The 25,026-nt window shown below is 42.4% G+C and overlaps 1 protein-coding gene across 2 annotated transcripts in view; it reads right to left on the bottom strand.

Moving 5' to 3' along the window:
• NAF1 (nuclear assembly factor 1 ribonucleoprotein) overlaps window positions 1–25,026 on the bottom strand; it is a 105,279-nt gene that overhangs the window by 59,154 nt on the left and 21,099 nt on the right. For both annotated transcript variants that reach the window (XM_089670375.1, XM_089670376.1), the window contains exon 3: window positions 6,398–6,536. In XM_089670375.1, the coding sequence (XP_089526501.1) occupies window positions 6,398–6,536 (139 nt within the window). The remainder of the gene's footprint in view (window positions 1–6,397; window positions 6,537–25,026) is intronic.

Raw genomic sequence — 25,026 nt, 5'->3', positions numbered from 1 at the left:
TTGATTCTGAATACAATTCCAAATGTACACTATAGTCCCTAAACCCCTTTACAGCATTGGGGGTTGAATAATTTTGGACACAACTGTACCTGTGCGTTGACAGCTGTATGCTCCATAGTAAATTTCTTGTGCATATTACAAACCTGGAGACCTAAAATCTAATAATGAACTTTTGGCAGATGCAATAAAAGGTCAAAACTTATTTGCAGCATGGATAAGAACATAAGTCTGAAGGATTTAGCAGTCCAACGGTTGTGCCAATATTAGAAAAGGTCATTAGAATCTCTAGTGGAGTACTGACAGAACTTTTTAAACACAGCAATTACATTCTGGAAGGTCACAACAATGGAATCAAAATAATCTTAATAAGACTATTGTTTAGAAGACTAGAAGTTATCTTCAAGAAGTAAACATTTGAATTATTGTCAATTTGCCTCACAATTCTAAGCCTTATTAGCACCTTATTGTTACCTTATTGCATATTGTTCCTGAACCTGTCTGCACATGCTTTTGTCTGTTTCCATGCTTGGTGCAAAACTCCAAAATGTCTTGTCCAGATATTTTGCAATGTGCTTGGTAAAAGCCCATTTGTAATAATGCTTTCTAAGGGCTATTTTGGACATCAGCCATTCTAGATCTTTGCTGAATTACAATTATGTAGCAATGTAGCCTCAATACACAAATTACAGATCCCATACCATCTTTACCTTTGCTGCAAGAGAACATTTATCCAGCATGAAAAAAAAAAAGGATTTTTAGAATCCCCAGCAGTTATCCACATGCAGTATAACCAGTATTAGAGGTAACTTATCTGGACCAAACCAAAAATCCAAGTTAGACTACTAGAAAACAAGTTACTGGCAAGTCTTTCAGGACAGCACATGAGAAAACGCAGCTCCTCTTCTCGCAGGAAACACCCACCCACACAGACTTCAAATTGGAGGCCTCTCCCCACAGTCCTCAGTTGTCAAAGAGTACCTATGGCCCATCTGAAAAACATAAGGACAACAGCATAAACAATATCAGGGCGGGCAATTATTGCTGTCCTGAAAGACTACTAGAAAACAAGTTGCCGGTAAGTCTAACTTGGATTTTCTCAAAACGTCTGTCAGGACAGTACATCAGAGGATAAACGAGAACTTACCTCCTTAGGGTGGGACCATAGCTTGCAAGATCTTCCTACGGAAAGCCTGCTCTCCTGCTGACAACAAATCCAGCCTGTAATGGCATACAAAAGGTGGACATAATTGACCACATCTCTGCCTTACAAATGTGTTCCGAGGTGGCACAGGACTTTTCTGCCCATGAAGCTGCTAGAGCTTTTGTGGAACGAAAATCAGAAAGTTCATAGGCTGCTTTGATTGCCATTCTTAGCCATCTGGCAATGGATGCTTTAGTTGCTTTTTGCCCTTTAGTCACACCAAACACATTGAAAATAAAGATTCAGAACTCCTGAAATTCTATTTTCTTCCTAAATAAAGGTAAAATGATTCTTCTCGCGTCTAACAAATTAAAATTTCCTTACCCCCCCCCCTCTTTAGGGGTTAAGACAAAAAGGTTAGAAAAACAATGTCTTGACAGCAAAGACCTTTTGGAGGAAGACTGAATCAGTTCTCATATCTGGATAGATCATTAGAAAGGATTCTATGACTGATGACACCTGCAGATCACCAATTCTACATGCAGAGGTGACCTCAATTCATAGAACTGTCTTCAGTGTGATATCATTCATGGTCGCCGAATCCAAAGGCTCAAAAAAAGGAAGACTTGATCAGAGCTTGCAGGACTAGTGAAATATCCCATTTAGGGAAAGCTTTTGCTTTAACTGGTCTGGGATTGAGACCAGGCCTTAAAGAATCTGATAACTAGGGGATTTGAGGATATCGAATGCTCCAGAAAGACCAAAAGACCAAAGCTGCCACCTGGACTTTTAGTATGCCGATTGCTAACTTCTTGTCAGCTCCTTGTTGAAGAAACTCCAGGTCTGAGGTGAGATCTTTGAAGGACCTTGAATTGGTTAGGCACCAAGAACTACTTCTTCCAGACTTTCCCTTAGATAGCTCTCACGATTCCCTTACAACTTTCTAGGAGAGTGTCTACTAAGTTTTGAGAAGCCTTTCTTTTCTAGCAGTTGCCTTTCAAAAACCAAGCAGGTCTTTCCTGATTGGAAGCATCCGATATGGTCTGATTGACAACCTGAGGAGAGTTGCTAACCATGGCCTTTTCGGCCAGAAGGGAGCCGCGAAAATGACCTGAACTCCGTTTACAGCTTCTTCAGAGCCAGAGGAATTAGTTGGAAGGGGGGAAAGGTGTAGCACAGCTGGAAGCTCCGCCTTTAAGCAAGAGAATCAATCCCTACCGCTCCATCTTCCTTGTTCAGGGAAAATAACTGACTGATTTTGGTATTCTGACAATTCGCCAACAGATCGATTTACGGCTGACTCCATTCCTGAACTAAGCTGAGGAAAACTTCCTGGTTTAGGCACCATGACTTCTTCTGCCAGATTTTGCTTTCTTTGCCACCTTGCTGGTTTACATAGGCTACTACTGTGGCATTGTCCCTGCAGACCTGCATGTGTCGACCCTGGAGCTCCTGAGAGAAAGCCACAAGAGCAAAAGCAATCGCTTTTAATTCCCTCAAGTAAGAGGAGTTTGATCTTTGCTGCCTTGGCCACTGCCCCTGTGTGAGTGGACCTCCCAGGTGTGCCTCCCAGCCCCAGGAGCTGGCATCCGTGGTGAGGATCCTTTCCAACAGAAAGAATCAGGTTACACCTTTGGAGAGAACCTCTTGCCTCCTCCACCACCAGAGGGATCTCTCCACCCTGGAGGGGTCCCTCACCTTGTCCAGCGAGACCAAGTCCCCCATTCCAAACTCTCAAGATGAATAGTTGAAGGGACCTGAAATGTAATCTTCCCCACTTGACCGCTGGGATGGAGGCTGTCATCAGAAGCCTGATTAACACCTGGTGGTTGCCTTGAAGAAGAGTCAAAGCCGTCTGTATTTTCTATGTCTTCTCTTCTGGCAAAAAAAAAATTCTGTTCCACTAAACAAAAGCAGAACCCCAAAAACAAAACCTTCTTGGACAGGGCCAGATTGGATTTCTGCACGTTTATGATCCAACCCACACTTTCCAGAAGGTTGTGGGCTACCTGAAGGTCCTTCAACTGCTCCTCTGAGCTTGCCAGGAACAGAAGATAGTCTAGGTAGGGAATTACCATCACACCTCTATGCTTTAAGGAAGCTAAGGCCTCCGCCATCCCCTTGGTGAAGATGCGGGGAGACGATGACAACCCGAAAGGCAGTGCCCTTAATTTCAGGTGCTGAACCTCATGCCCTGACCTCAAAGCTGGCCTCAAGAATCTTGGAAGGGCTCTCTGATTGGGATGTGTAGAAAGGCATCCTTTAGATCGATTGATGATATGAAGCAATCTGGAAGCAGCAGGTTTCTGACCGAAAATATTGAATCCATTCGGATCCGCTTGTACCTGCTCAAGGGTTTCAAGTTGAGGATCAACCGAAATTTTCCTGCCAGTTTTCCCACCAAAAATATATGGGAATAAAACCCCATCTGTTCTTCCCCTGACAGGACTGGAACCACCACTCTTTGGAACATCATGTTCTTGAGGGGACCTCTGTAAACTATCTCGTAACCCCAGCTAACCAGATTTCGGATATACAGGTTCGATGTTATCTTCTCCAATTGTGGAAAGAATGCCTGTAAGCACCAGAGGCGGTGGGTCATTGAGATTTTTTTCAGGCTGTGCAGGAGTACAGAAAAGGACTCCTTTTTCTCTTCCTTTCTGCGATGCCAAGACTTTTTCTTTCCTTGCAGCTTTTTGAACTTGATGTTTTCCTGTCCGCTGTGCGATCCAAATTTGACTAAGTCTGGCCCAGAGAGGAAATCTCCTGAAAGAGGGATTTCGCACAGCCTAACTTTTGATGTAGAGTCCCCCTGCCATGTTTTTAACCATAAGGCCCTTCTTGCTGAATAAGAAAAGGCAGCTGACTGAGCAGTCATGCATATGGATTCCGTGGCCGCATCCGCTATATACCCTAAAGCTCTTGAGATTGTAGAGAAGGAATATAAGATATTTCTTTGGGGTCCCCGCATTAATATGCGCCTTAAGCTGGTTCAATGCTCCAGATTTCTTGCTACGCATGTGACTGCCATAGCTGGCTTAAAATTCTCCTTCGTGGAATGTCATGCTCTTTTCAACAGCAAATCCATTCCTCTATCCATTGCCTCTTTCAGGCTTCCCATGTCTTCAAAAAGGCCAAGTCTGTGCTTTTTGAGACTTGGGAAAACACGGCATCTACCTTAGGCACTTTGTTCCCGTTTGAAGAAGACTCCTCGTCAGCATGGAACAGTCTCTTGTGGGAAATAAAAACAAAAAAAAAAAAAAAAAAAGTTTCCTTTCCGGATCCTGCCATTCCTTTATCATGTCTGAGATGGCCGAATGTACAGGAAAACATCTCCCTTTTGGTTTACCGAGGCCCAGGTACATTTCATCACAGAGGGAGAGAACTCCTGCCTCTTCTTTAATGTCTGGCATGAATCGCTTTAAGTAGATATCCCACATCCTCCAGCGACAGATTATATTTAGATACTAAGGAATCCTCCGCCTCTTCCCCATCATCCTCTGAATCTCCCTCTGACCATGGAGGAGAGACAGCCACCTATGCAGAGATTAACCCTGACCCTGCTTCTAAAAAAGCGGAGGATTGTGATAAACTCAGTAGCACTCAGAGGAAGATGCCAACATATTTCTGAAAGATTGCAAGGTTGCACTCCACTCAGCCTTCATGGATGCCAGAAAATCACTAGAAGTTGATGCCATCTCCTCTCTCACTGAAGCAGAAACGTACTCCTTGCATAAAGGCTTTTTCCAAGCATCTGACAATTTACACTTGCATGAAAGACATCTCCTCTTGCTAGACTCCTTTTCACTGCTCTTAGCTTAAGACAAAGCACAAGGAACATAGCCAATGACTGAACTTAAACGCACACAAAAGGCACCCAGTGCAGCCAGAGAACAAACCTCCACACCACTAGTGCACTGACCTCACACACCAAGGATCCAGAGCACAAGACACCTCAGCCACCAAGGGGAAAAAAAAAAAAAAAAAAAAAAAAAAAAAAAAAAAAAAAAAGGACACCACAGTGCCCTGCAAGGAAAGCAGCATAATACAGTCTGCCTATAGGAATCACTGTCCTACCTGGGCTTTTCCAATGCCTCCACCAGTCCCTGAAGCTGCAGTCGCTCTGACTGCTCCATAGCAGAGCCTGCAGCGGTCCACGTGGCTGTGTCTCCTGTCCCGGTGTCCTCAGGTTCACATTGAGCATGGAATGAACAGGACAGTCAAGACAGCAGTCTTAGTCGATGTGAACAAACAGCAACATCGCACCACATGTGCATGTTTGCTACTGATCCAACATTCTCTGCCACACTTCTGAAGGCAGCTAGAAAATGCATGCATCCTTACGAAGTGTAGTGTCATCTCACACAGCAACATTTAAGAGCACTATTCTAAAGCCAGAAGTACAGATACCACCTTATTATTCAAGCACATGAGTATATAATGTTTAGAATAGCCTTGCTTTACTGTAAACATTTTTTCTTGGAAAGCAGTACTCTTTAAAAGTAAAATCTTGTCTGGCTGCTATACATACCCTTCTACATTCAAAACTAGGAGTCTGGGCCTAAAACAGCTAGCTTTTGTTTTTTAGACATACAAGTCATCAAAGGAGGGCTCCACGTTTCACCCTCTGACACACTGATATTCTCATTCACAGCACTCCCTTGCCATGCTTCTCCATGTCACAGCAGCCACTAAAATATTTCAGAGCTTGCAATGACGTTACCTCCTTTAACATAAACAGATGTTAGGCCCGAGCACTGCATTATAGGATGATATTGCAGGCTCCCTCACAAGAAGAGGAAATTAATTTTTCATCAACTGCGACAGAAGATGTAGCTAAGGGAGAGCAATGGGAAGGTGAGTATATGGCGGTGGAGTGGGCATTGAATGGGCAAGGCAACAGGATCTACGTTTATTCTTGAAGCAGGAGCAAGTCAACTATTTCTAAAGATACAGTCATCCAAATCATCTCCTATGTCTTTTGAGACTGGTGAAAATGGCAGTTGCAAAGTGGAAAAAGAACACACATTAGAGCAACTGGCATATAAAAATAGTGAGCAAGGAATAAACTCATCAAGCTTGCATCAAGACCATTTACAAGGTAACAAAATTAAATGTCAAGCTGAAGGCAATTAAGAAAGGAAACTAAAAAAACATGTAAATAGGCACGAACATCAAATGAAAATCAAACAACTACACAGCATTCTCTGTATACAATGCAAAACAAAGAAAACAGGGTAAAACACTGGTGCCCACCTCTAAAAGAAGCTCATCTTTAGTTTTCACAGGTGCATCACTGTTTTCCAGTGGTTCCTCCTCGTCAGCTCTAAGCACTGAAAACAGGGAAGTGGAGGATGACGAAGAAGATGAGGAGGAAGATGATGACTCCGATTCACTGCAAGAGAAAACATGACTAGTAAGCTGAGGGGACCATTTTAAAAAGGAAATCTAAAGATTTTATAAACCTCTATTTGCATTTTTTTGTTACGTAAATAGGCAAAAGTATCATATTCCTTACTTGATTGGTTTGAAAATACACATGCTGTAGAGATACTGAAAAAGAAAAGAAAAAGAAAGGCTGCCGTCTATCAGAGGGGCTAGAGGACATGTGTCTTCAATATGTAAAATGATCTATTTACAAAGGAAGCTACGGGAAGTTTGTGAGGCTTTTGGGGAAAAAACTGGTTGAATATACCTGGAGTAAACTACATTGTATGTCTCAAGCGGACTATACAAAAAGAAAAATTGAGGCTCTATACTGTTCAAATGTCCACCAAATTCTATTGACAGGGATGTTCAAGTTATACAGTTCCGGGCACGTAGTTTTTTTTTTTCTTTTTAACCTTTAGCACTGTTGCGGGCAAGCAGCAGAGCTCACCTGTCAGGTGGAAGCATTTGGGCAGCCTGATTGCTTCCACACAGCCCACTATGGTGCCAGGCCCCCCCACCCTTTTTTCCCTGCCAGGCTCGGCCCCCAAACCCCCCCCCCCCACCATCACTATGTCTCTACTTGCCCATCTGCGGGCCCGGGACCAGTTCAGTGGATGCCGGCGAGTATAGGGGAGGGAGGAGAGCAGACACATCCACTCCCCTCCCCTTCTTGTCCTGATCCGGGAGTGATATGACGTCACCTCCAGGTCCCCGTTGACAAATTCCCAGTCTTCGAGGCCGGGAAAGAATGTAATGCGGTGTGTGCGATGTGCACTACATTACATCCAGTGGAGTACAGGGGAGACATGCAGGGTCTTTTAGACCCTGGATGTCTCAAAGAGAACCTGTCACCAAAAAATCATCACATAGGGGACTTTGTTCCTTAAGTGATGAAAAAAAAATAAAATAATTTTTTTTACATTAAAGTTACACCCAAGCACCCTAATTACACATAGAAGGGCACAGGGAAAAAGAAACCGCTGATAATACGGAGATAAGGTGAACAAGAATATACAATGTAACCTTGCATGTCGGACTACAACACAGGCACTTTAATGGTTGGGATTCAGAAGTTCGGGCACACAGTCACGAGTCATCATTATTAACAGCGCCGATCCCCAGAGAAAAGCAGGGGGATGCAGGATTTCACAGCAGCTGTAGCACCCAGTGCCTGTGTTGTAGTCCAGCTTGAAAGGAGTTAAGGGACTTCAGGCACCTCTTTGGCTTTAGCTTTGCACTCGGCTTGTTTTCCCCGATTCAGGCACATGGGCAGTCAATACAGGGGATACAGATCATCATGCTACACCAGAGCTTGATTGGCTGCTCAGCATGCGCTTGTACTGAGCACCCAAGTGCTTCCATGTGCGACAGTAACCTGAAGGAATAACGTGTTTTTTTTTTCTCATTGGAGCCAGTGGCTCATTTACTCGCTGAGCCTGACACTCCCCTTTCCTGATGAGCACAGATTGGGTCTCTCCCCTCCCTGCTAGTCTCCGGGTGTGGTGCTGGAGATAGGGAGGTATTAAAATGATTTATTTTTTTTCATTAGGACAAGTAGATTGTTATGAGGGACACGTTGATTGGGACCCCTATTTAGTCCCTTAGACAAGTATTTTTTTTTTTTTTAAATATCCACACACAAATTCTTCCTTAAACATGTGCTTGTATCATCCAGCGTGTGCGGGTATCAGTAGCTCCTTTACAGATAAAGTGCTCGTGACTCCTTGTGGGTAAGGAAAAAGAGGTGTGCTTGCACTCACTGGACGCACACTTTAAATGTGCATGTAAAAGGTAATCAATAGATCTAGTTGTCATCCAGGAAAAATGGGAATATGCTGTAACAACCTGGTGGAGTTGACACCGAGGAGCTGTCCTATTAGCTGTGAGGGTCCCACGGAGAGGTCTGCAGTCCGGTGAAGAGGGTAGCGAGTACCTGAGAAGTACCATATTCCCATTGGTTCCTGGATGACCACTAGATCTACTGATTACCTTTACATTCACATTTAAAGTGTAGTTAGCGCTTTTTCACTTATCACTTTATATTATTATTACTATTTGTAGCGCTGCAATTTTGATATAGAAGCTATAACACCTGCAAAAGGTTCCTGAGCCTTTAAATGGTCTCTCAGTCTGGTTCAGTAGGAATCACAATCATGGGAAAGACTGCTGACCTGACAGTTATGCAGAAAACCATCAATGACACCCTCCATAAGGAGGGAAAGCCTCAAAAGGTAATTGCAAAAGAAGTTGGATGTTCCCAAAGTGCTGTATCAAAGCACATTAATAGAAAATTATGTGAAAAGGAAAAGTGTGGAAGAAAAAAGGTGCACAAGCAGCAGGGATGGCCACAGCCTGGAGAGGATTGCCAGGAAAAGGCCATTCAAAAGTGTTGGGGACTTTCACAAGGAGTGGACTGAGGCTGGAGTCAGTGCATCAAGAGCCACCACACACAGACGGATCCTGGACATGGGCTTCAAATGTCGTATTCCTCTTGTCAAGCCACTCCTGAACAAACAACAACGTCAGAAGCGTCTTACCTGGGCTAAAGAAAAACAGACCTGGTCTGTTGCTCAGTGGTCCAAAGTCCTCTTTTCTGATGAGAGCAACTTTTGCATCTCATTTGGAAACCAAGGACCCAGAGTATGGAGGAAGAATGGAGAGGCACACACTGCAAGATGCTTGAAGTCCAGTGTGAAGTTTCCACAGTCTGTGTTGATTTGGGGAGCCATGTCATCTGCTGGTGTTGGGCCACTGTGCTTCATTAAGTCCAGGGTCAACGCAGCCATCTACCAGGAGATTTTGGAGCACTTCATGCTTCCTTCTGCAGACAAGCTTTATGGGGATGCGGACTTAATTTTCCAGCAGGACTTGGCACCTGCCCACACTGCCAAAAGCACCAAAACCTGGTTCAATGACCGTGGGATTACTGTGCTTGATTGGCCAGCAAACTCGGCTGACCTGAACCCCATAGAGAATCTATGGGGCATTGTCAAGAGAAAGATGAGAGACATGAGACCGAACAATGCAGGAGAGCTGAAGGCCGCTATTGAAGCATCCTGGTCTTCCATAACACCTCAGCAGTGCCACAGGCTGATAGCTTCCATGCCACGCAGCATTGAGGCAGCAATTGCTGCAAAAGGGGCCCAAACCAAGTATATATGCATGCTTATACTTTTCAGAGGTCCGATATTGTTCTATGTACAATCCTTGACTTATTGATTGCATGTAATGTTCTAATTTTCTGAGATTGTGGATTTGGGGTTTTCATGAGTTGTAAGCCATAATCATCACAATTATGACAAATCACGGCTTGAACTATCTTGCTTTGCATGTAAGGAGTCTCTCTCATATATTAGTTTCACCTTTTAAGTTGCATTACTGAAATAAATGAACTTTTGCACGATATTCTAAATTTTTCGAGTTTCACATGTAGTAGCTGAGAGCACTGGTGGGGATCTCCAGAAGAGGAGGTAAGGGACCACTTTGTGAAATACAATTGCACAGAATAGGCACGTATAGCATTTTTAAAAATATTTTCATAAAAAAAAAAAAAAATAGACTTTACAACCACTTTAAAGGTTTTTTCTTATTTTTTATTTTGGAGCTTTGGTAATAAACCATACATGTAAATATTTGGGACTATATTCGCCCAAATTCTTCATGGTACTTGGCATCCAATGCTATAAAGGGGCTATATAATACAACACTACCAAGAAGAAATTAGATCATTCAAATGTATCACATGAATTCAGCTCCTACTGGAAGGAAACTGTGATAAACATAATTAAAGGTCAAATGACACTAGGGTAAGGTATAACGTACAGTCTCATTCAATGTTATTAGTTAATAACGTCACACAGATATTCACAATTTTCCAACAACGTTTTACTGCGGGAAGTTAATAAAAGACAGACTGTGGTGATAAAGAACACAATAGGTGAGAAATGTATAATTAAAAATGTGTGATTTTTTTTGTCCCCCTCATCAACCGAACAGGTTTTTTGTGTTTTTTTTTTTTTTTTTAACATGGAAAAAAAGAGACATTGTTTGCACTTAAGAGTATAACTAAAAGGCAATTTTTTTTTTTTTTTTAAGTTTTGAATAGAGATAGATCAGAACTCTCCTGTGTGCAGAGATTCACCCTCTCTATTTGTCTGTCTTTACAGTCAAGTGAAAGAAAAACCAAACAGACTCAACTTAGTCCTCATGCACACGGGACGTTTTGATACCGCTGCTAATATTGTGTAAAGTCTTTAAATATTGTGTAGAGTTTTTCAGCTTTTTTTTTAGTGTTTTTTGCATTAGCGTTTAGCTGCATCTGCATTTTTTTAGCGTTTTTTCTTGGTCAAAAAAAAAAAAAGTCCAAAAACACAGGTTTTTCAACTTTAGAGCTAAAAAAACTGCTCTAGAAACCCACTACTCCTGGGTTTTTTTCTCCAGCCAAAAAACATTGATTACAGTCTGTGTGCATGGACACATAGGACAACATACTGGGGGGTTTACTAGCTGTAGAGAAAAAAAAAAACTCAAAAGCCAAAAACAGCAGCTGTAAAAACGTCAAGTGTGCATGAGGACTCACCAGTAGTGGTGTTTCTGGAAAGCTTCCAGGATGGCACCCCTGAGAGATAAGAGGCTCCTCCCTGCCAGAAACACAATTTACAGCTGTTAGAAGTCCCCACCCTTCCCCTTGCCCCTCAGTTTGTTATCAAAGTAACTCCTGAAACTGGTCCACAAGGGGAATAATTTCACCACCTACTGCTTTTAGGAGTTTTCTCCCCCCTTGAAAGGGTGGGAGGTAGGCCTGCCATCCTGGAAGGTCCCAGAAACACCGCTACCAGTAAGTCTAACCGTTGGTTTTCTCTTATCACCAGGACGGCACACCTAAGAGGATAGTCAAGTAACCGTGGCCTACCTCAGGGTGGGACCATAGCCTGTAGCACCTTCTGGCCGAAGGCCAAATCTTGCCTGTGCCAGCTTGAACCACCAGATCTGCATTAAGGCATCCAAGCCTTCTGACTATCAAGATATTGAAAAGAACCCCTTCATCATTGGCAAAAAGGTCTATTTCTGGGCTGCCGAATCGCTGAACCAGGGCCTGAAAAACTTTTGGGTTCAACTCCCAATCCCCGTCTGATCTACTGGCGACAGGCTTCCTGGTTGCTTGTCCCTTTTATGTGGACTGCGGCTAGGGAAAGAACCTTCCTTTCAGACCAGCCCAAGATCTCCGTGGATAGGTCTAGGAGAGGTCTGGATCTGGTTCCTCCTTGACGATTCAGGCAAGCCACCCTGGTGGCATTGTTGGAGCAGACTTGAACCTCCCTGCCCGAGATACTGTTCTCGAAAGCCTTCAAAGCTTTGCCTACAACTCTGAAGTTGGAAAAAAGTCTGGGATATTGCCTTGTCTCAAGGACCTTGTGCTTTGGCTTCCCCTAGGTGAGCACCCCACCCCCAGGAGCTTGCATCTGTAATGACTTTCAGGGGGTTCCACTGTTCCCAGGGCCTGTCTTCTAGCAGATTGCTTGGTGTTATCCACCATTCTAGGGAGGATTTTACCTGTGGAAGTCTAATTTTTTTGTCCATGGATTCTTTTTTCTTGTCCCAACAGCAGACTGAAGAACTGCAGGCCTCAAGTGGAATTGTGTCCATACAATGGCCGGAATGCTTGCCAACATTAGTCCTAGTAGCCTTAGGAACCCCCTTGGGGAACATAAGGGTGCTTGAATCAGACCTCCCACCATCAGGACTATTTTTTCCACTATGTCTCTTGGCAGGAAATGTTTTTGTACTCGTGTTCACAAAGTAACCTAAAAAGGTTTTGACCTGCGCCGGCTCCAGTGACTATTTTTCTACACTTACTATCCAGCCCAATGATTCCAGGGGCATGATCATCTTCCCCCTATCTGCCTTCACCTGTGCAGCTGAGGGAGAAAATATTAGAAGAGTGTCTAAACAGAGAATCAGGGTTATGCCCTAGAGGTGCAGGAAAGCCACTGCTTCAGCTAGGACTTTTGTAAAAATCCTTGGACTGGCTGCTAGCCAGAGGGGGAAGGGCTCTGAACTGCAAATGGACTATTTATTCCCAGATTATGATCGCAAACCTCAAGTATGTCCGTTGTTCTGGCTGGGTTGGAACGTGTCACTAGGCTTCCTTGAGGTCCAGTGTTGTCAATAAAGGCCTCTTACTACCGATTCTTGCGCACGTAGTATATACTCTCCATGGAAAACCTCTTGTACTCTAGAAACTTGTTCATATTCCTGAGATTTATAATTAGGCGGTATTTTCCTGAGGGTTTACAAACAACAAAAACGTGGGAATAAGATCCCTGGTATTGCTGACTTTTTAGTACAGGCACTACTACCTGCTGCTCTGCCAGCTCCTGAACTCCTTCCAGAAGAGCTTCCTTTTTCAAAGCATCCCAGGGAGGATGCATTAAGGTGATCATCTGTGGGGCCGTGACAAGAACTCCAGGTGGTAGCCTACCCATATCAACAGACAGATGTATGCGCTGTCTGAAACTCTCTCCCACTGGAAACAAACTGACAGGCGGCCCCCTACCCTGATCCTGGCATCACTTTGTTTTATGGCGCTGGCGAGGAAAACCCTAAAATGACTCCTTTGCCTTCCCCTACCATTATTCCACTTTTTACTGGGTTCCTTTTTGCTGCTGCAGTCGCTGCCAAAGGATGCAAGTTTGAGCAAGGGACCGATCCCGCTGCCTGCTCTACCCCACGCTCTGCTCTGTGTTCTTGCAGTTTCCCCCTGACCATGCTGAGCGTGTGGCCACTTTCATTTATGCGGCTGAGAAATCCTGCCTGGGTCAAAACGAGGCTTTAAACGCACACTCCTCCTCTCCTGCCCGCCTCTCCAACCTGGAAGCCTGAGCAGTCACTTCACAAGAGGGATGCGAGAAGAGTAGAGAAAGATGGCAGCAGCTTGCAGCATTTAGCAGTGGCGGTTCACACTCCCCTGTGATGGGAACAAGACGACCTGTGAGAAGGACAGAGCCTGCAGGGTAGTTCAGCCCTCCCCCGCCTCTCTATGCCTGCCTCTCAAGGGTACCATTCGACCATCCCCGGGGTTCCAGTCACAAGAAAACAACACACACATTTTGTTGCACAATTATTACTGAGGGGCAAGGGGAAGGGCAGGGACTTATAACAGCTGTAAATTAATTGTGTTTCCGGCAGGGAGCAGCCTCTCTTCTCTCAGGTGTGCTGTCCTAGAACATGATGGGAGAAAATTCCAAATTTTGGGTTGACAACAGAATAGATTATTTTATTAAGCCTTAATATAAATCATCAAGTTTGGCAATCAACTCTATACTGGACAAGGGTGCGTATCGCTACACACCAATTAGTTAATATATAAACCTTAATTAGGATTTTTATAAAAATGTATGTACTGAAGTGTATTTATATGAAAACCTTATAGACTGGGATGCCCTGCGCAACAATCTCATAACTGAATTCATTACAATTATTAGCTAATAAACTTATCCCTTATCCAAATAATTACAAGCACAAAGCAGAGTCATGATTTCGTATCATCTTTGGAAGTTGTTGTGGCAAGAACAATTGTGGTTTGATCATATAGGTAAGGATGCATATACTCTCCAATTGGTGCATAGGGATACGCACCCTCATCCAGTACAGAGTTGACAACAGAATAGTAATAGAAGGGAAATCTTACAATGGGTACACTAGTTCTGGTGACACCCCTGGACGCCTACACTTTGGAGGGACTTCACCTCAATTTCTGTTCTAGCTATGGGACAGGATGTGAAGGGAAATCTCTTCAATGGGACACAGATGGGAAAAAATACACAGACGGGTTATAAACTCCTTAAGGCTACGTTCACACTAGTGTTGTGTGCAGGCGGCAGAGAGGCGTTTGGGAAGCGTTTTTACCACTTCCCAAACGCCTCTGACAATTCTGCACATTGCAGCACATGGTGCTGTTCTAACGGGAGCGTTAGCGTCGTGGCAAAACGGACGCCTCTGGTCGAGTCAGGAGGCGTTGAAGCCCCCTATTCTAGTCTATGGTGCCGCTCCGCAAATGCCCGGCCAGCATTTGCGACGTGGTTGTGGGGCGTTTGTGGAGCAGGAACACCATTTAAACTTCATTATAGGCATTTGCGGAGCATTTTTAACATTCGGCAAAACGCCTAGCAACCACCGCTAAACCGCACATGCAGTGTTTGCGGAGCGTTTGCCGAGCATTAAAAAACGCTCCTCAAACGCCAGACCAACACTTGCCAAACGCTATAGGGGCGTTTGGCAAGCGTTGGTAAAACAGTCAAGTGTGAACGAGCCCTTACTCTATCCACAATAAAACAAAAAATAAAAAAGGCAGGTTACCCTTTTAGGTGGCTCTACTTTTGCCTACTGCAGCTTTACATGGCACTGAAGACTGTAGAAACTTTGATGCATTTTATGGTAAAAAAAGCGCTTATTCAGAATGTTGAAAAAGGCATGTGATGTGACATTGCCTGGTCAGGTTTGGGAGGGAGTCTGCTGTCCCTTTCCTGGCCTTCTAGGGCTGCATACCTGGAGAAAGGCCTAATTGGAATTTTAAGGGGAAATCCCCACACTTGTCTTTTTCCAAATTGTTTTTAATATATTCTAAGGACTACTTTTCTAATAGGACATGCATTTATTAGGCATTCCACAAGCATTTCATTTAAAGGATTTGAGTATTTTCAGTGTTACCCTTTAAATTGCATTTCTATTGCCCTGCAACCCATGCCCTTTTATTAACAATATCTTATATTATACCTAGTTTCATCTGCCATCCGGCCTGGTTCATTCATTCCTAGTTGTAGGTGTTCAATTGCAACAGCCACAAAAATTATATATAGAAAGGCCATAAAGCCTCATGAATATGGATGCTTTTACCCAGACAGCAAAAAAGAAAAAACAAAAAAAAACAAACAGCCGGAGCACATAAACACATGCAGCCTGGTACCAGGGTCCTGTGAGACTCAATGACAGGCTGATATAAAAGGTTGATGCGAGATGTTCTGAGCAGTACTTATGTACAGGAACGTATGGGCCATATGGGATATACACATTCTTCTATGCGAGTATCTCTCGCAAAAGCCTATAGCGGCTGTAGCAGATGTTTTAACCTGTAATTGATTTTCACAGGCTGCTGGCAGTGGACTGTACCTGTGCCTCAATACACAAACTGTTCACATTGTATGGGCAAAAGTTAACGTGTGCATAAGGCCCAACGGTACATTATAGATTGGCCACCTCTGGCCACCAGTGTAACAGGGCGTAAAGAGGGAGGAATATTCTGTTAACCTGCCATTGATGAGGGCAACTGCCTACTGTGTTACACAAGTAAAATGGATTGAATGATGTGAAGCAGAAATGTAGAGCTCTGGTTTGTATGGACAGCCCTAATCAACCAGAATAAATCGGCTTTACCAAAGTGCAATGATATACTGTTGCTCAAAGCTCATTCAAAGTCATAAAACTGAGCCATCAACATTAAATATGCAGATTTGTTCGCGGCACAGTCTATATATTGCTCATCAAATCTATAAGTAAATGGGACACAACAGCTGAGAGATGCTTTTACATAGCATTGTAACATTTATATAGTTTAACTCAATGGCCAAGAGCTTGTCCTTGGGAGGTTCAAGTCAAGCTGAACTAATTGTAATTGTATTTTTTTGTCACATCAGCTCAAGAAAAATCACAAGCAGGTTTTAAAGGAGGTCTAAATATTTCTACAATATGCTTTTTTTTTTATAGTAGTAGATGTACAAAGTAAATAGAGCATAACTGAAAGGCAGCCAAGTTCAACTCAGGCTGCTAAGGGTTCTTTTTGAAAGTAGCTCAAGTCTCTAAAAATATGTAGGAACTGAAAAGAAAGAAGAAGAAAAAAAAAAAAAAAAAAAGTTTCTACACGAATCAGTATACACTGGTTAACCACTTGCCCTCTGGAAGATTTAAACCCCCCCCCCCCCCCCCCGACACACACACCTGACCAGGCCATTTTTGCTATTCGGCACTGCACTATTTCAACTTGTAATTACGCGGTCATGCAACGCTGTACCCAAACAAAATGTATGTCCTTTTTTTCCCACACAAATGGAGCCTTCTTTTGGTGATATTTGACTACCACTGGGATTTATTATTTTTTTTTTTTGATCTAAAATGAAAAGCCTGAAAATTTAAAAAAAATAAAAAATAAAAAAAAAAACGTAATTTTTTTTTACGGTTATAGAAAAAAATCCAATAAACTCAAATGTAGTCATAAATTTAGGCAAAAATGAATTCTGATACATCTTTGGTAAAACAGAAAAAAAAAAATCCCAGAATGTGTATATTAATTGGTTTGTGTGAAAATTCTAGGGACTACAAACTGAGATATAAATCACATTTCGGGAAGTGCTAAAATGCCAGGGCAGTACAAAAAAACAAAACAAAAAAATTACCTCTTTTTGGAAAGTAGGCACCACAAGGAATTTTCCAAGAGGCATGTTGAGTCCATCGAGATTTGTGGGGTTTTTTTTTTTTTTTTTTCCTTTACAAAAATTGGTCACTTATACTCTTGGCATGTGTGAGCAATATATCATTTATGTAGAATAACACCCCAAAATAGATTCTGCTACTTCTCCCGCGTATGGAGATACCAGATGTGAGAGACTTTTGGCAGCCTAGCCACATACAGACCCCCAAAATCCAATGGCCACTGTCAGGCTTTCAAAGGGTATAATTTCCTTATGTCACTTCATCACTATCACAATTTGGGAGGCCAAAAATGCTAGGATAGTACAAAACGCCCCCCTGTAATGACCCCTTTTCAGAAAATAGACACCCCCATGCAATCTGGTTAGAGGCCTGGTGAGTATTTGAGATATTTTTTGTCACAGGATAAAGAAAAAAAAAGGAGGAAAAGAGAAAAAAAAAAAAAAAAAAAAAAAAGGAGGAAAAGAAAAGAGAAAAAAGAAAAAAAAGGAAAAAAAAAAAAGGAGGGAAAGAAAAGAGGAAAAGAAAGGAGAAAAAAAAAAAAAAAAAAAAAAAAAAGGAGGTAAAGAAAAAGAGGAAAAAAAAAGAAAAAAGGAGAAAAAAGGAGGAAAAGCAAAAAAGGGAAAAAGAGGAAAAGAAAAGAGAAAAGAGAAAAAGAGGAAAAGAAAAGAGAAAAAGAGGAAAAGAGGAAAAAAAAGAACACATTTTCATTTTATCTTTCTTCATTTTCAAAAAACTTGTGACAACAAATGAGATCTGCAAAATACTCACTAAGCCTCTTAGCAAATACCTTGGGAGTGTCTAATTTCCAAAACAGGGTCATTTGAGGGGTGCTTCTACTATCCTGGCATTTCAGGGCCAACATTAGAAGCTTATGCCACAAATCACCCACTCTAACCAAGACCAAGCCTTTTCTGACACGTTTTCTTTACAAAAAAAAAAAAAAAAAAAAAAAAAACCACACTTTTTTTGCTAGAAAATAACTTTGAACCCCCAAACATATGTTTTTTTTAAAGCAGATGCCCTAGAGAATAAAAACGGTGGGTGTTGCAATTAATGTCACACAGTATTTGCGAAGCGATTTTTCAAACGCAGATTTCTTCAAAAAAGTGTATTTTTTTTTAAATTATAAAAGCACAAAAGCACAATATATTGTCCAATTGTTTGATAAAATATAAAAGGATGTTCTGCCGAGATACCAAACAGGACATGCTTTAAAATTGTGAAAAGCCGCGCAACGGTGTCAAACTACATAAATCTTTAATATCCATAGGCGATGCTTTAAAAGTCTTTACAGGTAATATTTATTATTATAATACAGGATTTATATAGCGCCAAGAGTTTGCGCAGCGCTTTACAAAATGAATCACTTCAGATCTACACAGGAGGTCTAGGGCTAAAATTACTGCCTTTGATCTGAAATGTAGTGATACCTCACATATGTGGCGAAATCTCTGTTTACTTACCAAACACTGGACCGGTGTTTGCATTCCCCTTTGCGCACAAGCACATGGGGTGAGGAGGAGGGTTTTTTTTTTTTTTTTTTTTTAATTACTTTGCTTATTTTTACTGTCACTTTTTTTTTTTATATATATATCACTTTTATGATGATCACATGTGATATCAACAGGCAGTGACAGGTACTCTTTTCTGAGAATTCTGGGGTCTATTACACTCCAGATCTCTCCTTTGTACTAAAGCATCTAATCATACCAAGATCGGTGTGATCATATGCTTTCCCAATTTTAAACTGGCAAAGTTTATAGCCGACGAAACTGAAATGTTGAAATGCTCGTAGCTTCTGGTTTTTTAGACTGTAGAGATGATTGGAGTAATTCCAATCTCCAAACAGCTCTATGGTCAGCCAGCGGAACCGCCTTCTGCATTCTCAGGTTTGGGAGAGCCCGAGAAAGCAGTGGAAGGCGGCACCAGGGGGGTGGGAACGTTCCTTTCTCCTGCTTGTAAAAGCAATCCAGCATCCAACACAAAAGCCGACCGCAGCTGAAAAAAACGATACCAGGATGATGCCTGCAACTGCAGGCAACATCCCAGTATAACCACCCAAAAGTACAATGGCCTACCAGTGCGTTGATGGTCCACGTTGGACACATATGTAACAGCAGAAAACACTGGAATATGATGAATCGGGTCTGTGGACCAGTATGACCGAAATTCATTCTTTTTTGCAATGCACATGTTGAACGTTCGGTCCAAAAAAAAAGTTTCACAAACAGCGATAGGTTTCCATGCAAATTATCTGGCAAGAGCTGAATTGGCGGGCGGCCATGTATTACTATGTGTATAAATTGCTTTGGCCCACAATCAATTGATCAAATCTTAAGTGAAAAACAGTGCAGGGGCTAAACGCTAGTGCTGGCGGTGAACGGGGTCAATCCTGCTAACACTGCATTTTTGGGGACACTATACTAAGATGCACTAGTATAGTTCTGTTCATGATCAATATGTTGATCTGTACAAACACTATACTAGAAATGGCGGTGATCAGCGAGCTATATTGTAAGTGCAATAGTGTGCGGGCAATCTAATGCTAGCTGACCCTGGCTAGAAGGGGCGCTTACAGACCCGGGCACTATCTGATGTCACTAGTGGCAGTAATAAAGCGATCAGTGAAAAATTCTACATACGTACACTGTATTAATGGCACTGGCTGGGTGACAGGGTGATCAAAGGGTTAAATGTGCTAATCTAACGTGTGTTTAAATTGTAGTGCTTTTACTCAGTGTGGTGTTCTCGTCTCTCCCTGGTCTGGCATAGGGGGCAACACGAACACACCCGAAAATAGAAAGCGAAGTAAGGGCATGTCACTTTGCCCAGAGCCGTCATTCGCCTGCGCATTACTGAAGGGTGGTTGGCAAGTAGTAAAAACACACACCTTAAAACCACGGTTACTAAACCCCGTGTTAGTACAGGCACAACGACAGACCAGTACTGTGGCTGTACTAACACTATAGATCACAGAATTAGCTGGTCACTTCCCCCCCCCCCCCAGCTAAAAGAAACTAAGTTTCCTTTTAGTTTCTTTCCCCAGAGTTAAAAGAAACAGTTTTCTTTAACTCCGGGGAAAGTAACAGCAAATTCTGTGAACTATAGTGAAGGAAAAAAGAAAAAAAAAAAAAAAAAAAAGCTGGCAATTGCATTTAAAAAACGGCACTGACATAGTGACAGCCAGTGAGGGAGCCTCTCTGTATACCCTTCTCCCTCACTGTATAGGCTGCTCCTCTCCCTCCTCTCACACACTGCCCCCTATGTGATATCAATAAAATAAGTAAAAAAAACATAAAAATATACATGAAAGTAGAAAAAAAAAATGGAGCCTCCCCACCCCCGTATACGCAGACATTTCACTTTTGGTTCGGTTTTCGTCGGTTTCTGTATCTGTTTCGGCACCAGAATTTTCATTTCGGTGCACAACTAGTAAATATAGCTAGATCTTACATTCCTTTCTTGTGGAAGTGGTTTAACCCCCCCCCCCCCCACCACAGTGGCCCTCTGATTTGACAGAAGGCCACTGTGGGGTTTTGCATGGAATGTGTCAGATTTGGCTTTTTGTTTCTTCACTTGTGTCATACCAATCCAAACAAAAGAAAAAACATAAGAATGCCTAAACATTTGTCATTGCAACAATTTTCCGGGCAAACTGGTGCATTATTTGACAGAAATGCAAGGGTGCTAATATTTTTGGTCATAACTATATTTATTGCTGCAATTAATATAAAAGAAAACAATGATCAGCTGGACTATTTTCTAAAACTACACCAGGCAAAAAAAAAAAAAAAAAACACAAACACAATACACAAGAGCACTACAGTGACATTAATCAATAGCCTTATTATTCAAATATAATTCATGCGCATTCACTACCTAATGACCCTGCAATCTATTTCTCATGAATTGATTTCACATTGTGTTTTTCCTCCCCCCAATACTCACCCAAGCCCCCTCTCAATGTGTGATGTGCACCGGGACTCCCTCTACTCATTGGCTGAGAATGAAGAAGGGGCCATTGGCTCCCACTGCTGTCAATCACAGCCAGTGAGCCAATGAGAAGAGAGAAGGGGAGGGCCTGAGCCACGGCTCCATGCATGAATGGACACATAGAGCAGCGGGTGCCCCCATAGCAAACTGCTTGCTGTGGGACCCCCTGACAGGAGGGAGTGGCCAGGAGCTCCAGAAGGGGATCCAAGAAGGGGAGCATCCGGGCTGCTCTGCACAAAACCACGGCACACAGCAGGTAAGTATAGACATGTTTATTTTTTTTTTAATTTTCTTTTTAGAAACAATAAGCCTTAAGAATTACTTTAAACTAGTCCCAGACGTGGTTTGGAGCACTCACACTACAGAAACGAACTGGCCCAAGGGGCTAAATTAGGCCAAAAACCCATTTAAGGTGCCAACCAAAGGTGTGAGGTCCCAACCAAAATCCATACCAGGCCCTTATCCAAGCATGCAGCTGCATGCCTGCATTGACCATTTATGAATGGTCACAGAAACGGGTCCCATAGAGATCAATAGCCTGTAATTCGCACCTGAACTAGACAGCACTGCTAAGAAATCATACATGACTTTTTAAAACTGCACTCAATCTGCGCCACCAGGGCACCAGGCATTCAGTGGATATAAAAAGTCTACACACCCCTGTAAAATGGCAGGTTTCTGTGATGTAAAAAAATAAGAAAAATCTTTTAGGTGGAGGGAAATAAAAATAAAAGTAAATTAAAATAATATGGTTGCACAAGTGTGCACACCCTCTTATAACTGGGGATATAGCTGTGTTCTGAATTAAGCAATCACATTCAAAATCATGTTAAATAGGAGTCAGTACACACCTGCCATCATTTAAAGTGCTTCTGATTAACCCCAAATAAAAGTTAACCTGTTCTAGTAGGTCTTTCCTGACATTTTCTTAGTAGCATCCTACAGCAAAAGCCATGGTCAGAACGCCTATCACAACATAGCTTGGCAACAATCTTGCCTGAGAGCAGAGATGAGTAAGAAGGCAACTGCTAGCATCCTAACAACCAACACAAATCCCAAGCAAAAAAGCAGCACTACCACCTGTACATGCAATTTTGATGCGTCTCTATTGCAGTCTTTAGGGCACAAAACTGATACACAAAAGTCACATCACAGTTGCTTTGATGTGAATGGGAACAATTGAAATCAATGTGATTTTAACTGTTAAGCGATTCTGTGTGAATCAAGTCGCAACTGAAATCACACTAGTGTGATCCAGGCCTAAAACAATCCTATGCATATGCAAAACACTAGTTCCAATGTCTTTTTTGGACTACTATAAAAATGTACCACACTACAATTAAAAAAAAAAAAAAATAATAATTTATACATTTATAAAATACACACACACACACACACTTTCTTTATCTCTATATCTCATCCAAAAGCAACCAGCTCAGCTGAGAGAGCCCTTTCTCTTCGCACAGTAAAAAGGCTCACTCCATTTCACCTTCTAATTCATAGCTCATGGGCAGCAGTATTCAGAAGCAAAATGAAAGCCAGAGAAGAAAAATAAAAAAAAAAAAAAAAAAACCACGCAAGAGCCAATTATTCCACATGCCCAAATTTTTATGCTGGTGCCAATAAATGTGCAACTTCCTTTGCTCATTAAAATATCCTTTTACTACTAGATTTGAGTAGTCTCTCATCATTAATATTCCTACACCTGTCAGAGAAAATGGTAAACATTTCCTACAGCAAACAATATGTATGAATTTCATGAATGAGACATTATTTGTACTACTTTTGATGGATTAGCAAGTACTTTGGATTATCAGACAGCTAAAGAGAATGTAGGGAACTATAAAATGTAAATGAGAATTTTTAGAATGGCCCTCCCCACCTACCTCCACGATTACAACACACATATTGACATTCACTCAGGATATTGCCTCTGTACTGTAGGGTTGCAACTAATGATTATTTTCGTAATTAGTTGGCCGATTAAGCTACCTGCACTTGCTGTCACTAAAGACATTTAGTAGCAGCAGCATGATTTTTGTATCACTTGTCATGATAGGGTTAGAAAAAAAAAAAAAAAAAACCATTATCCCCAGAACAGCAGATAATCACTACTATAAGGGGGTTTGTTCATTTCCAGGTGCATCCCAATAAATTAAAAAAATGTAGTCTCAGTAATGCAATTCAAAAAGTGAAACTCATTTTATATAGATTCATTACACAGAGTGATCCATTTTAAGCATTTTTCTCTTAATTTTGAGGATTACGGCTTACAGCAAGTGAAAACCCAAAATTCAGCATCTCAAAGTTAGAATATTGTGAAAAAGTTCAATATTGTAAACTCATGGTATCACACTCTAATCAGCTAATTAAAGTGGATTTCCAGCCGTTTTTGTGTTTATTAAAAAGTCAGCAGCTACAAAAACTGTAGCTGCTGAATTTTAATAAAACACACACTTACCTGTCCCAGGGTGCAGCGATGTGCTCACCCATGCTGTCCCTTCTCTTCTCTCCATGGCACGCCAGCATCTCAACTGTGGGCAACAGGCTGTGACAACTTGCGGCTTCACAGACGAGTGCCCACTGTGCATGCGCAAATAGCGCTGCGCCTCCTGATTGGTCCGGCAGTTTTCTGGGACCTGTGAATGTTCCCAGGAGACTGTGAAAGGAAGAAGGGGGCCCAGCAGGTTAAAGAGGTTTAGCCTAAGAAGCATTAGACAGGGCACAAGAATAGGGGAAGAGGAGGTATCTTGTTCAATCCTCCTCAAGGCCCCGCCAAGCCTCAATGACTTGGGTGTCCCATTGGGAGGAAGACTGGGGACCTTTCTCCCTCAGTGGGCTTTAATCTACTCAAACCTGTACATCCTAGACTTGATACAGGTTGAAGTTTGACTCCAGTCCTCCGCCAGGTATATGGTAACCCACTTTCCTGAGGATCGGGAAAGGGTGCAGGCCCTGCGTGTCCTAATTGGAGACCTGGTAGATCAGCAGGTCCTTACCAGAGTTCACCGGAATGAACAGGGCAGGGGATATTATTCTTATTCTTATTATTAGTGAAAAAGCCCTCGGGCAAGTTTCGCCTTATCCTAAACTTGTGCATCCTCAATCAGTCTCGAAGATACAGACACTTCAGGATGGAATCGATTTCTGTAAAAAACATCTTTACCCAGGTTGTTTAATGGCTACGCTGAATCTGATGGATGCGTATTTCCACATTCCCATTCATCATGCGTGTCAGAAATACCCAAGAATAGCGGTAAGGATGGGTTCAGAGATCCACTGGCAGTGTCGGGCTCTACCTTTTGGTCTGTCCTCAGCACCAAGAATTTTTATGAAGGTGCTTGCGGAGGCCTTAGCTCCCCTAAGAATGAGGTCTATTACGATCATTCCCTATCTGGACGATCTCCTCTTCATGGCCAGATCTCACCAACAGCTGACAGATCTGCAGGTTGCTCAGGACGTCCTAGGGTGGCTCATAAACAGAGGCAAGTCATCCTTAACTCCCTCCCAGAGAGTAACCTTTCTGGGGTACGAGACTACCTCAGTAGAGAGAAAGATCTTCCTTCCACAAGAAAAATTTCTCAGGATAAGTCAGATGATGGTAAAATTGAAGAGCAATCTATCCACAACAATAAGGGATATTATGAGGGAAGTGGGTCTCATGACTTCATGTTTCCCAGCTGTCCCATGGGCAAATTCCACCAGCGGCTACTGCAGGCTTTTCTTCTGAAGGTTTGGAAAGAAAGAAGTCAATCTGGCCAGGGGTCGGGAGTGGAACTCTCCTTGTCCAGTTAGCATTACGACCGATACCAGCAATTTTGGTTGGAGAGCCCATCTAGGCAACAAAGTGGCCCAAGGGCCGTGGTCCAGAGAGGAGGCTCAGAGATCCTCGAATCAGAGAGCTTCTAGCAGTCCAATGAGTGTTGTATGCCTTCCAAACAGATCTATTAGACCGTCACCTACAGATCTGTTCAGAC

Source organism: Staurois parvus, unplaced genomic scaffold (genome assembly GCF_062004578.1).
Source record: "Staurois parvus isolate SC_StPar_1 unplaced genomic scaffold, SC_StPar_1.0 ptg000090l, whole genome shotgun sequence".
Classification (NCBI taxonomy): domain Eukaryota; kingdom Metazoa; phylum Chordata; class Amphibia; order Anura; family Ranidae; genus Staurois; species Staurois parvus.
This window is presented reverse-complemented; position numbering and strand designations above follow the sequence as displayed.